Here is a 13715-nt window from a genome sequence, read left to right on the forward strand (position 1 = left end):
ACCCCTTGTAGAGCTAACAACAGGTGTTGTATAGGTCATACAACATGCTCCCCCAGATTACTCCATCTTCGCTAAAGAAATGGCGTATCTTTAAACTTTCTTCTTTATGGCACTTTAAGCACCATTGTTGTATTCCTTAGTCTGCTTCCGGAACTATAAAATATCCGAAAATACAACTATTTCTTTTCTTTAGGGGTATCATAATGACGGTATTCTAATGACTGTCGTACTCCCCTTGACAATCACATTCTTCATTAATGGATCACTTTAGATGCATAATGTGCATCACATCATCTAAAGTACAGAGGAGTAATGTGCATCACATCATCTAAAGTACACAGGAGTCATGAAATACACTACAATGTATTTCATGTCTCTTTCTCCCCCTCGAAATGTGGCAAGAACTTTTCTGCCACAATTTCGAAACCCATTCATAGCTCTTGTGAAATGAGGAAACTTCGATTATCTAGCTCATTCATCTTATCACTTCATGTAAAATGAAGTTATAAGTTAACTAGTATGGGAGTACTTTTTCCTCATTTCATTTCCAAACCTCAAGAGAGTTCTTTATAATTGTCACTTTTGCAAGTCACACTTGCATATCATTCTTGTCTTTAGATTCGTCTGTTACTTTTATCCTTTCTGGATTTAGTGATTGCTTAATGACCGTTACACATAAGGTGTACGGTCGATACTAGGAAAGCTTAATAGCTACTCCATACTTTTCTCCCATAGTGGGACACATTAACCGCACATGAGTCATCATAACTTTCTCCTGTCATACAGTATAAGGCCTTTGCCAAAATTTCTCCCGCCATACACGGATTATTGACATAATACAATGTCAACTTTACCCAGTTACGCAGGTATTTTTCCCAAACTTTTCCCGCCATGCGGGTAATTCCCTGTAAGGGACATAAATGCCATAATTGGCTCTTTTGACTTCATATTCAGAAATAAATCTGAATTATATTTGACACACATGTTTGATCCGACGTTGGTCAAATTAAACATGCATGTTGCTTGTTTCATTTCAATCATGTTGACTGAAAAAGGAGACTTCTTCATAGAGAGTACATGAAAGACATTCGTCAACCAAGACTCCCAATGATCTATCTCTTTTCTTTTCTTGAATTAATATCCAATAGTTCTTTTCTTTTGAAGCCATTCTTTAGATAGAATTTATTCCCTCAAGTTATGACTTTTTTTCCATCTTTCGGGTCACTAGTACCCAAACATTCGCTTTCATGAGTGAAAGCATGAAAAGAAAACTTTTAGTCTGGGAGAGCTTAGCAAATAAACAAACAATAATGAGCATAAAAAATAACCCTACGTTGGTCTGGTTAAAATTATGCACATTAAACCTTTTAAAACCCTTTTTGTATATTCTAAATCACTGTTGTGGCAGAATTAGAATAAAACATCATTCTTCTGCACTAATTCCATATCACCGTTGGGCAGAAATGGAAATAATGCATATAACTCATAAACAATGTGATGATAGTATTTCTATTGGACAACTTTGCTAAGAAATAATCATCATCATTAACCATATTGCAGCAGAAATATGCGAAATATGCATTTCTTTATCTGTGCTTTGAAAATTGATCACTTTGATACAAAATTTATCACATATTTAAGCTTTGAACATAAGATGACTCATACAAATATAGTATTGTTATCATCAACGTTGGTCAGAAAACAACAATACCATATCTTAACTTTAAAAACAAACATCATTCTATTGTCATCTTATTTCACCCACAAGGGAAAAACTTTGCTAATAACAGTTCTTCCAATCAAATTTTCCCGTTGGTTCCAATTTAATTGGAGGATTAAACCTTTTTACTTTGCAGCGGAAAAACGTGAATATGAAAATTCATACACCTTTACAGAAAAATATTCTGTTAAAATTAAAAATTCATGAACTTTATAATCTTTTTTATAAAATCCATGAATTTTTCTTTTTCTGAAAACCTTTCTTTTATTTTCAGAACCTTTTATTTTTCTTTTCAGAAAAAACATGTTACTATAACAGAAAAATATTCTGTCATAATTAAAAAATTCATGAACTTTATATATAATCTCTTTTATAAAATTCATGAACTTTTCTTTTTGTGAAAATCTTCTTTTATTTTCAGAACCATTTATTTTTCTTTTCAGAAAAATCAACATTGCTTTTACAGAAACTTCGAACAGTTTTCTTTGCTATTTTCTAAACATATTTTCGTAGGAAAAAATGCCTAGAATTTTTTTTTAAACCTGCCTTAATAGACAGAAACTTAGAAAACCCTTTAATAGAAAAAATGGCCAGCATGGGCCGGCCTATGGCCTTTTTCCTCTGGGTCTGGGAGCCTTTGGCGCCCCGAGTCTCTATGGCATCCAGCGCTCGCGCCCCCTTGGCCTAACTGGGCCGGACTACCTCCCGCCGGCCTGGGGCGGCTGGCGGCTTGGCTCTTGCGGTCCGAAGGCCCGCCCCAGCCTAGGGTTAGCAGCGGAACGAGGGGGGGCGTCGGATTGAATCCGACGGCTGCCCGTGTGCCTCGGAGCATCAAAAAGGGTCCGAGCCGGCTGTGAGGGGGAAACCCTAGCCATTTGCCCCCTCAGCCCGCCGCTCTCTCCCGTCTCTCGCGCCCGAGCGGCTCCTCCTATCGCCTCTGCTCCCGTCCGTGCCACTCCCTCGCGGCGGCCGGGGCCCTTTCTTTTTCTTGTCCCGCGGCGCTCCCGAGCAGCCCACGGTGGCCGAGCCATTCGCTCGCGTGGTGGCCCTCTTGCCCCGCCGAGCGCAGCGCGCCGCCGCCCATGCACCCTCATGTGGCCGCGGGCCGTGGAGGTCTAGAAACCCCACGCCGTATGCTGCCTTGCGGGTGGCCGGGGCCCTTTCTTCTCCCCCTTCTTTGCAGCGGCGGCCTCCTTCACTCCTCTTGTTGGTGCGCGCATTCTCCCGAGGGAGAGTGCGCTGCCGTCAAGGGGTGTGTTGGTGTGCCCACCTCCCTGCCGAGGGGTGAAGATCGTCCGAAAACAGCTCTGTCGCCATCCCCTCGCCGGTTGCGCATCCAGCTTGCGGTGAGCGCGCCACCGTCGAGCGGTTTGGTGATGGAGCTCTTAACCCGTGGGAAACTTTGTTTTCTTGGTTTGCATGTTCCCTTCCTCCCCTTTTGTTACCTTTTTTGGATCGGATCCGATTTATTTCTTTGTTTTTCCTCTGTTTTGGATCCGATCCGGATCCTTTTCTTCGTTTTCATGCTGGATCTAGATCCATACTTTGCCTCCATGGAGGTAGGTTCTTCTTCCCCACACCTCGGCTTGCCGATGCGTGTGGGGATCGAGAGGAACAGGCGCGGCCATGCGGCGACGCTTCTTTGCCGGAGATAACTCCGGTGAATTCTTTCTTGTTCTTTTGCTTTTCATCTTATCGTTTGCCCTCTTGTAGGGATCATATCGGGGAGGGGAAAACTTTACTTGTACATTCTTTATCCGAAAACACATCTAATGCCAACCTTGCTCATGATACCATTGATAGATCCCGTGGATCTTAGGCTAGATTTGTTCGGGATGAGATAGTGATTTATTACCTTGTTGTACACTCGATGAGCTTCCTCCGGCGTCCATCGTGACATGGTAGCGACGGTGGGGAAGCAGAGAGATAGATGCGGTAGCGGTGTTGATGGACTTCCCATCGCTTGAGTGCTACCCTCTGGATCGGATTAGGGTTGAGAGTGGGGAACCAGTGGCGGCGGCGAACCTCATGTCATGTGCCATGGTCCCCACCTCCTCTATATAGCACTGCGCGACAGGGGCTCACCAGCCTTGCTTGGGCTGGACGCCCCCGATCAGGGCATGGGTCAAGGTTCCAATGGGCCGTTGAGCCCATTGAACGAGAGATCAACCTAACACCGAACACTAGTCTATACTGCGTTTATGTAAACAGAACCGGGCGTGGATTTATACATTTGTATTTGTGTATATATAATTAAGTGATTTTGCAAGTATCAAATGCCGCATCACCGTTCAATTTAACATATCTGTTCGGTGGAGGGGTCCATCCTCCTTGCTATCTAGCCGATATTTCTCGGTGGAACCCCGAAGGGTGGCCAAAGATCCAGGTCCATGTTTAGAACAACTCCAGCAGACCCTCTATTCCGTGGAACTGTAAACACAGTTTACAATTCGCGCAACATGGTATATATGGGCTCAAAATCGCCGTCGCGGAGGAGAAACCGTATCCAGAATTGTAAATTTGAGAAAGATGTTTCGCTCGACAAATTATAGAACACAAAAACTGACCGGAGTATAGATTATTCGTACGTAGGGCAGATCGTTCACACACAACATAGATATATGTACATATAAAAGCTCGCCGGAGCTACCCTACCCTAATACTAGCCAAAATGAAGCTTGACGGAGCTTGTAAGGAGCGGTAGCAGACCAGCGGCGGCGCTCAATCGGGGTTGGAGTCGGAGATGAGCTCGACGAAGATCTACTCTTGCTCAGCGGCCTCGCGGCGCCAGTCCTCCTCCTTCTCGTCCAACGCAAGGGCCGATACCAGGCCCTGCTCGTGGAGCATGGCATCGATCTCCTCCCCCCTCCGGCGACACTGCCGCTCCGCTTCCTCCACCCATGCACTACGCACGAGCATCACAAACAAAATTGCATCCTCCTTCGCTTTGGTCCCGCCTTGGCCTCCGACTCCCTTTTCACCGCGCGAACGGGGAGAACTCCATCGGCTCCCTCTTCACTTGGATGAGAGAGGAGCGCGCGCTGGACGCCCCAGAGGAGCTGCCTGCGTTAGAGAAAAGGCGCCCCCACGCGCGGTTGTACTCCTAGGTCTCGGGCGGAGGAGCGATGGAGGCGGCGTTAGCCCATGGCGGGTGTACCGCAGGGCGGAGCGCTTCCGCGCCCTGTCGGATCTAACACAACGCGCCCGCTTGGGGTCGTCGTCGCCACGACGGCTGGAGTTCTGCATCACGCAGATTTGTGGGCGGACGACGGATTTGAGGTGCTGACAGCGAGAAATGCGACGAGGAATGGCGATTTCGCGGCGGCCGAGAGATAGGAATTGTATCCGCATCGAGCACGTGTACCCGCAGATATACCATGCGAGGGGGCGCATTTGTAGACCACCGTAAAACATTTACAGGACGGGCTGAGTATACGGGTCTGATCTTACCGAAAAAATGGCCCAAGCTCGTGTACTCACCGGAATTTACACTTCAAACGGTTTTACGGTAAGTTGCTCTTACGGCCTGAAGTATGTCAAGATCGGAAGCAAAATTTGGTCTGAAAGCGCACTCGTTTTTTTTACGAGCAAGCAGCAGCATAGTTTGCTACCAGCAAACTCAATTGATCTTGCCACCTGCTGAGAATCTTGTGTGTGTGTGTGTGTTCATCGCGGACCAATTTTTTTGATCCAACATAATATACGAGCTGCCAACCGCAACTTACTAGTCCATTCATCATATATATTACACTAGACAGACGGAAAAAGTACGGACGGTGTTTACTTATAATATAATTTGCAAGCATAAACACACCGGATCCGTGGCGCAATGGTAGCGCGTCTGACTCCAGATCAGAAGGTTGCGTGTTCGATTCACGTCGGGTTCAATGCCCCGAACAAAACATCCGGTTTCTTTTTTTATTTACTAACTCGCTTTTAATACCCCATAAGAAAAATCTAACACATCAAACCCGTGGCCGCAATGCCACCAGTGGCGGTGTCAGCACCGAAAAGCTGGGGGTTCAAGTGTAACTAATCTTTCTATTTTTTCTTTTACAATTTCTTGCATAAATATAGATAGAATTAAGCTTGCATTTTAAAAAAGCTGCGGGGGCACACATAGAATCGAACACGCAACTTTCTGATCTAGAGTCAGACGCGTTGTTGTGATGGGGATTTTTTCACTGTTTCAACCTTTTTTTTAAACATTACCGTGGTGTTTTTTCTTTTTTGCAACGCCAGTCTAAAGTGGCGTTGCAGAACCACTGTGAAACGTCAACAGTGCTGGCGTTGCTGCCCAACAGTGACACGTCTGTCTACCGTGACGTTTTTTCTTTCTTGCAACGCCAGTCTAATGTGGCGTTGCAGGCCCATTGTGAAACGCCAACAGTGCTGGCGTTGCAGACCCACTATGGAACGCAGCGACGACATCCAGCCAGACCACGGCATGCTGCCAGCAACATGTGTACTGCTGAAACGCCATGGACCATGGCGTTTTTCGTGTGGCCTGCAACGCCATATTAGACTGGCGTTTGAGTGGGTCTGCAACGCCACATTAGACTAACGTTTAAGTGGGTCTGCAACGCCACATTAGACTGGCGTTTCTATGTGCGTCTGCAACGCCACGGGCTCTGGCGTTTCAGAAAAGGTCAGATCGTGAAATGATTTTAATCAAAGTTCATTCCGTGCAATACTTTCGTCCCATGGGTTAAAATCGTGAAAAAATCCTGGTGATGATGGCGGCTGCGGGTGCCGTCGGGAGGGGAGGCAAACCCAGGGCCGACCCTAGGCCGGGTCATGTCCATGGCCCTTTTCCTTAACACGTAGCTCCGCCAGTGGGCGCTCGGCCGGTAGCTTCCATGGCAGCTAGGTTGTGGGCTACTGTATCACATTCACGAGCAAAAGAGAAAGCCACATTACAGAAGCTAGTTTAATGGGTGTGTGCTGTCATGGGATAAAGAACATAGTGATCAAATAGAGTTTCTACATAAAAACATCGTTTACCCTTAATGATACGTAGTTTTCATCAATAAACTGATATTCTCCAGCTCCCCCCCCCCCCCCGGCAATCGCCGTTTCTTCGCAACCATAACCTCCTTGTAAAAAGACAAAGTGATATCTAATCTTCTCCCCGTCCTCCTTACCTTCATTTTCGATCTTGTATTCATATATCCGTTTTTTAACTTTGTACTTATATATAGACAAAAGTGAACATATAAAGTTTCGCTGAAGCGACTGCAATCAGTGCTGCACGTTATGTATTGGGATCTGGTCCCTTCTCTTTCCTCTTTTTCATAGAAACCTTATCTACAAGAAAGTTCGGATCTCGATGCAAACAAAGGGTTCAGATAGCAACCACTCTAGCTAGTGTTGATAGCAAATCCATGCTCTCTCTATATATATAGAAAGTCTATTCGTCATCCAAGATGCAAAATAAGTTATTCTTCACCTAGGTAATCTTACAACCGTTTCGTAAACAAATTACATTTGAAATACCAATAGTTACATTAATATTGATACATGATGTAAAATTTGATGTAAAAAATTAAAAATGTAGGTCATAGAACCAGAAAAATCGCATTTCATGTATATTTTACATTATGTTTTTATGTTTATAATTTTACGTGACATACCATATTTTTTATGGTGACTATATATTTTCTTACGATCTCTTTTTACGTATGAAATATTACACAACTATATATATGAATAGTTTTCTTCACAACCACTATTTTATCATCAATGCACCGTAATTTTATGTCACGTAATTTTTCTCTTATTTCATACAAAAAATATTGTAAAAAGTATAATAGTCGTAAAAAATATTTTATGTCACGTAAAAAAAAGAAACAAAAAATTACGGTGTATTGATGTGAAAGTAGAGAGGGGTGAAGAATAGTCAATCCCTGGGATTCCTGGGTGACGAATAGTTATTATTCATCCCCTTCTCTTTTCATATCACTGCACCATAATTTTACGTTCCGTAAATTTTGTTTTATTTCATATGTAAAAAGAGACCGTAAGAAAATATATAGACACCATAAAAATATTTTATGTCATGTAAAATTATAAACACAAAAACATAGTGTAAAATATACATAAAATGCGTTTTTTGGTCTTATGACCTATATTTTTTATTTTTTTATGTCAAAATTTACGTAGTGAATAAGTATAAATGTAAATATTTCCATTTTAAATGTAATTTAATTATGAAATGATCGTAAGATTACCTAGAATGAAGAATAACTTATTCTGCATCCTGGGTGATGAATAGACTTTTCTAAATATATACATATATGCAAATATATATATGAATAGTTATTCTTCACACCCTCTATTTTATGATCAATGCACCGTAATTTTACTCACGCAATTTTTGTCTTATTTCATACTAAAAAAAGATCGTAAAAATGTATAATCGTCGTTAAAAATATTTTATGCCACATAAAATAAATAAATAAATAAATATACTGGACAAAAAAATCAAGCAGACCAGTATATAGTTTATGTCAGCGCAAGCTGAAATGCTTGGTTTTTTTTTCCGAGGAGACATAAATGCATATTTTCACTATCCCTCCGTTCGATCATATTGTTGCGTTAGATAGGTACTACATTATTTATTTCAGTTTTTTGCTAACTTTTAAAACCGGTAAAAGTTTAGCGAGCCTAAACTAGTTCTGTGGCAAACTATGGTAGACACAGTTTTGTCTATATACCTATATATATAGGAGTAGGATTTTCTATCACAGCTTGCCACAGAACTAGTTACATATATATATAATCTTTATGAACTAGTTATATAAATAGGAGTAGGATTATATATATATATATATATATATATATATATATATATATATATATATATATATATATATATATATATATATATATAATCTTTCTCAATTCAATAGATTGATTTGTATTTCTGATTTGTGAATAACAAATTATGTACTCAGTGCAAAAAAGTTTGTCGCTCCTTGTTATCCGACCACAACAAAGATAAGATTGGAAACTAATACTGAGACTTGATTAACTGAAATGTCCCTTTGTCCCTATTTTCTGAGCTTCCCCTAAGCAAATTTACCGGTTGCACATTGGTGGGACAAACCCACCATGTCCCATCGTTGCACCCCATCATACCATTTTTTCATGGCCTACAAAACCAAGTCCACCCTTGACCATGAAAACAAACTATTGCTACCATAATCTAAATCGGTATTGAAGCAAGACAAATAAATTGATTGTACATTTTACATGATAAATAGAGTTCATGTCAGGTAAATTATAATATATGAGGCTTAAGTCCAAAACAAATATGTATAAGGGAGGGAGACAACTACATATTTCTTGTACTACATCCCCAGACGTGACGCCATCAACCCAATTGTTGACATTGTATGTGGGACATCTCTTGTTCTCTCCATCAACGATGTCATGTTTAAACTCCAATGACGCCGTCCGCTCCATGGAGAATCATAACATCGGAGTTGTGCCTCTGGTCAACCTTTTGTTACCGGTGATCCCCTTCTCCATCATCGCCACAAACTCCCCATCATCGATTCGAACATGCTAATCAAATATATTAGTGTATATCAATGACATGCTCAATTTGGATTTCAGATTTGTATTTTTTAGCTTAACAGTAAGACTAATCACTGGAATTAAATGAATCAATTAATTAATTTGAGATGGAGACGGCACTGAATAAACATATACATGTTGTCATTGTCGACCTCCCTGATGATGTGTTGATACATCTTGTATGTTGTACTCTCGGCAGGCCTTTCTTCCACCTTCTCTACGGTGATGTACCCGATGTTCTCCTTGTCGAAGTAGGCAAAGGCAGCCAACAGGTGCTCCTCCCGCTACATCTCGTATATTGTACTCTCAGCAGGCCTCTTCCACCTTCTCCATGGTGATGTACCCATTGTCGTTCATGTAAAAATAGGCGTGGCAGCCGGCACGTGCTCCTCCAGCTACAGCTTCTTGATGTGCACTATCGCCTCGATGAACTCATCGTAGTCTATGCTCCCGCTCTGGTCCATCGATCTTTCCTAGCCCTTCGATAATTAAACCTGCTTGGCGTGAAAATGAAAGTTGGCCCTGTAGCACATAGGGCCACGTCCACTGCATTGATGCTAAGATGAGGTGCTAAGCACATTAAATAGTTTAGCAACTAAAGTTCCCAATGCATAGTTGCTTAGCTTATTGTAGCTAAGCCTCCTTATTTAATGCTTTTGCAACTAAAGTTGTGCATGCATTGATGCATTTCTTTCATTTAATTGTTTTATCTAGGTTCACGCGCTTAGCATTGTTTCTTCTTGGAATCAACACACTCATCTCTCTCCTATTAATTAGCTTGCCACATCAGATTTGTTACCTATGTGGCAGCCTTAGCACCTGTATAAGATGGAGCATTGGGAGTGGCCTAAGAGCATGGTTAATAGTATAGCCAACTGCTGGCTATAAGCAGTCTTATAGCCCATCTTACAGCTAGTTTGTACAAAAGTTAGCTATAAAAGAGTACTACTTTTATCATATATGGCCCACCATTCATTCTCACAAAGCACCTAGGAGCACGTGCTAGTGCTGGCTCTTCATGAAGAGCCCGTTTCCCTTCTTTCTCCTCTTCTCTCTCATCCAACTCATCAAAAATATAGTATTTTAATCCTTACAGCCTGCTGACTGTACCTTATTGTACTTGCTCTAAATGAGTCAGTAGGTAACAGACAAGCCGTGTCATTTGTTTATGCATTGGAAGCTGTAAGGCTGACTATAGTGGGAGTAACTAAGGTAGTATCATGTACTTGGGAATAGCAAACATGCTGATGTGGCAGACAATTAAAGAAAAGAGAGATAGTTAGAGTAACATAGATAGATACCATAACATGTTAAATGTTATGCTACTATGTGTGATGCATGTCAATAAATAAGGTCATCTATGATACTACTTTATGATAGTATGCACTATGAAGATAGTATCATACAATAGTATCATATGTATGATACTACTATATGATACTCCCCACTATGACCAGCCTAAGTGCTGGCACATATGCCCAGATCAAGCAAGGACGATGACACCCCAGCTGTCTCCATCGGTAACTCCTTCTCAAGAGCATGACAAATAACCAATCAATCATCAATACAACTGGAAAATAAAACTGAAACTTCTTACCACCAACATTGATATGATTTCTCATAATACAAGAGTTCACAGAATCTAGAAAAAATTCTGAAGGTATCTAGACATGAGTTTGTTCAGAATGATTAATGTAGGGGCATTGTGGATTGACATGTTTTTTATTGATGCACTGGTCCAGAAGGAATTTAGGAACGCTGTCTATACATCCTGACGGAGCTTGGATTGGTCCATACGATTGGTCAATCTAAATCAATCACAAGTTCTAGACAGTCATACATCAACTTCCTGGTGCATGCTACAATTCAGCATAAACCTAAGTGCATGCCTGGAGGAAGTAGTACTATTTTGTGTCTCACAAAGGACAGGAAAATCACGTGGTGCTTATCTTTGGCGGTGTAGTTAAAGATAGGGCAGGCTAATTAATCATGCATGGATTAGAGTTTGTTTGTGCGGTCACCAACCTGTGAATCATCGATCATATATATAGACATCCTTGGCACTCGTGTTGAGGCCATCCCCGCGCTAGCTTAATCACCCCTCGCTCCGCCAGCCTCACCACCCTCCGGTGGCCGGACGAGGAAGCCAGCTGCCAAGAGGAAAGTATATACACCGATTCGCGTGCCCGCAATGGACGCCGCCGAGCTGCCACCACCGGCCGCGCCGATGCGCGCGCTGGTGCACGCGCCGCCGCCGACCACCCCCTGGACCACGGGCCTGTACGACTGCACCGAGGACCGCGGCAACTGCTGGCTGACGTGCCTCTGCCCGTGCATCACGTTCGGGCTGGTGGCGGAGATCGTGGACCGCGGCGCCATGGCGAGCGGCGCGAGCACGGCGCTCTACATGCTGGTAGGGCTGGCGTCGGCGTGGTGGTTCACGCCCATCTACACCTGCTTCTACCGCACCAAGATGCGCGCGCAGTACGGCCTCCAGGAGGACCCCTACCCGGACGTGTGCGTCCACACCTTCTGCGAGTGGTGCGCCCTCTGCCAGGAGTACCGCGAGCTCCACAACCGCGGCTTCATCATGGACATCGGTACGTGCGTGCGTGCGTTTCTGCTTCTGCGGCGTGTGGTTCCGGCCGGTTGTCTTGTCTATGCTGATTGAATTGGATTGGATTGCGGTGGATGCAGGGTGGCACGCCAACATGGAGATGCAGCAGCGCGGCGGCGGCGGCGTGGCGACGGTGCCGCCCGCCATGCACGTAGACGGGATGACGCGGTGATCGTCATCGTCGGCGCAAGAGCTAGCTATAGCTTAGCCACCCCAGCTGTTGGATATATATATCCAGATCTATATATATGCGCCTTCCATCTCGATCCATGACGCGAGAGGAGTAGCTACGTACTTCTTCTTAACCAGGACAAGTTATCTGGAGAGAGGGGCTCTTACCTCTTACTCTTAGTGCAGACGTTCGGCCAGATCGTTGCCAAGCTGCCAAGGCCGTCGGCAATGCCGCCTTCGACGCTGTTTCAACCTTCTCTACTAGGACGGTGTTCGAGCTTGAAGGCAGACTCCATCGTCAAGCGGTGCTTGTTTCTCTATCACTTTAATCTTAGGTGGTTGTATAGGGTGGCTTGTGTAAGTTTGTTTTTTTAATCTGTTTTCCCCCACACTGGTATTGTATCTTTCGGCCGTTGGTTTTTTTATTGCTTTGTTGGTGTAGTTGATCGTTGTGCTTGTTGGTTGTAACCCTGACCAGTCGATGGCATTGCTAATTTAAAGCCGGGTTCGTTTGTCTCGAGCCTCATTCTTTAAAAAAACAAACTAAATACTACTACATACTACAAAACTATATTCATATATCTATATCTATATCTATATCTATATCTATATAATAAAGCGGCTATTGCTTTCGTCGAAAAACCCACCGCGTTATTTTTATAAAAAAAACCCTGTAATTTTTGTTATTCAACCCGTGCTTCATCATTTATCTGCAACGTATGAAGTGTATATCATGTATGAAGTGTTTTTGCCTGTCTGTTATCTATACCTATTAAAAAGTATGAAGTGTTTTTGCCTGTCTGTTATACATTTCATAAAAAAGCTCCTGATTTTTTCTTTAAATAACCGGCGGTCTAACATTAAATGCCCTTTTCTGTTGGGCTTCAGCCCAATACTCTATCTGCTATCTTGCGCTCCTGGGCGCCGGTTAGTATTCCATGTATGTCCAGTCCGATCTGTTTTTGGCCCGTTTTCGTTACTGGTCTTTTATTATTCATAAAAAAATATGTTAAACATGATAATAATAAAAGAAAAAAGAAAAAATATAGACGTTTTGCTGTAAAACTAAACGTGTATATCAAAAAATCTTTAGATTATTGTCTATATAAGTATATAGACATCTAAATTTAAACGTGCTGTTGGAAATGCTCTAACTAAGTATGGGGGAAAATGACAGACTGCCGAACTGTGGCATTTACTGGCGACCAGGCTATGAAAATTTCTTTTCAGTTCGCTCAGCTTAATGTGAGACTGAACTATTTGCAAATTGTTTTCATACTACAGGTGCATTTGTAAGTGTTTAATGCTACCGATTTCAGTCATCGTAAGATTACAAAAATTTGAAATAGTTTCTAAATCACCTGATGATCTTATTAAACATGATCGTACTTCCAACTACTGACACAAGAATAACATTGCGCAAAGTCTGCGCAAGGCTCGTCTTTGCCTCTGCAAACATCCAAGTGCTGACTTATTTTCACCTATTCCAAAATTGCACAAAACACATAATAGATTCTACGTGAAATGAAACATGGTGGCGTCGCGCGAGGGGAGTTGTTCTACTAGTGCTGCACGTTAGAAAGTGTACACCAACAAAGAATACTGATAAAACCAGAAAACTTGAAA

General features: G+C 42.7%; 1 protein-coding gene and 1 non-coding gene across 2 annotated transcripts; both read left to right on the forward strand.

Annotated features, from left to right (window-relative positions):
* The first annotated feature begins 5535 nt into the window (after window positions 1–5535).
* On the forward strand, window positions 5536–5607 carry TRNAW-CCA. Its single transcript has one exon. It is a non-coding gene; the product is annotated as a tRNA-Trp (tRNA).
* Window positions 5608–11377: 5770 nt separating this feature from the next.
* Window positions 11378–12597, forward strand: LOC123412754 (cell number regulator 2-like). The gene is made up of 2 exons (XM_045105690.1): window positions 11378–11901; window positions 11999–12597. The coding sequence occupies exons 1-2, from the start codon at window positions 11493–11495 to the stop codon at window positions 12088–12090; spliced, it is 501 nt and encodes a 166-aa protein (XP_044961625.1). The 5' UTR covers window positions 11378–11492; the 3' UTR covers window positions 12091–12597.
* Window positions 12598–13715: the final 1118 nt, after the last annotated feature.

Source organism: Hordeum vulgare, chromosome 7H (genome assembly GCF_904849725.1).
Source record: "Hordeum vulgare subsp. vulgare chromosome 7H, MorexV3_pseudomolecules_assembly, whole genome shotgun sequence".
Lineage (NCBI taxonomy): Eukaryota > Viridiplantae > Streptophyta > Magnoliopsida > Poales > Poaceae > Hordeum > Hordeum vulgare.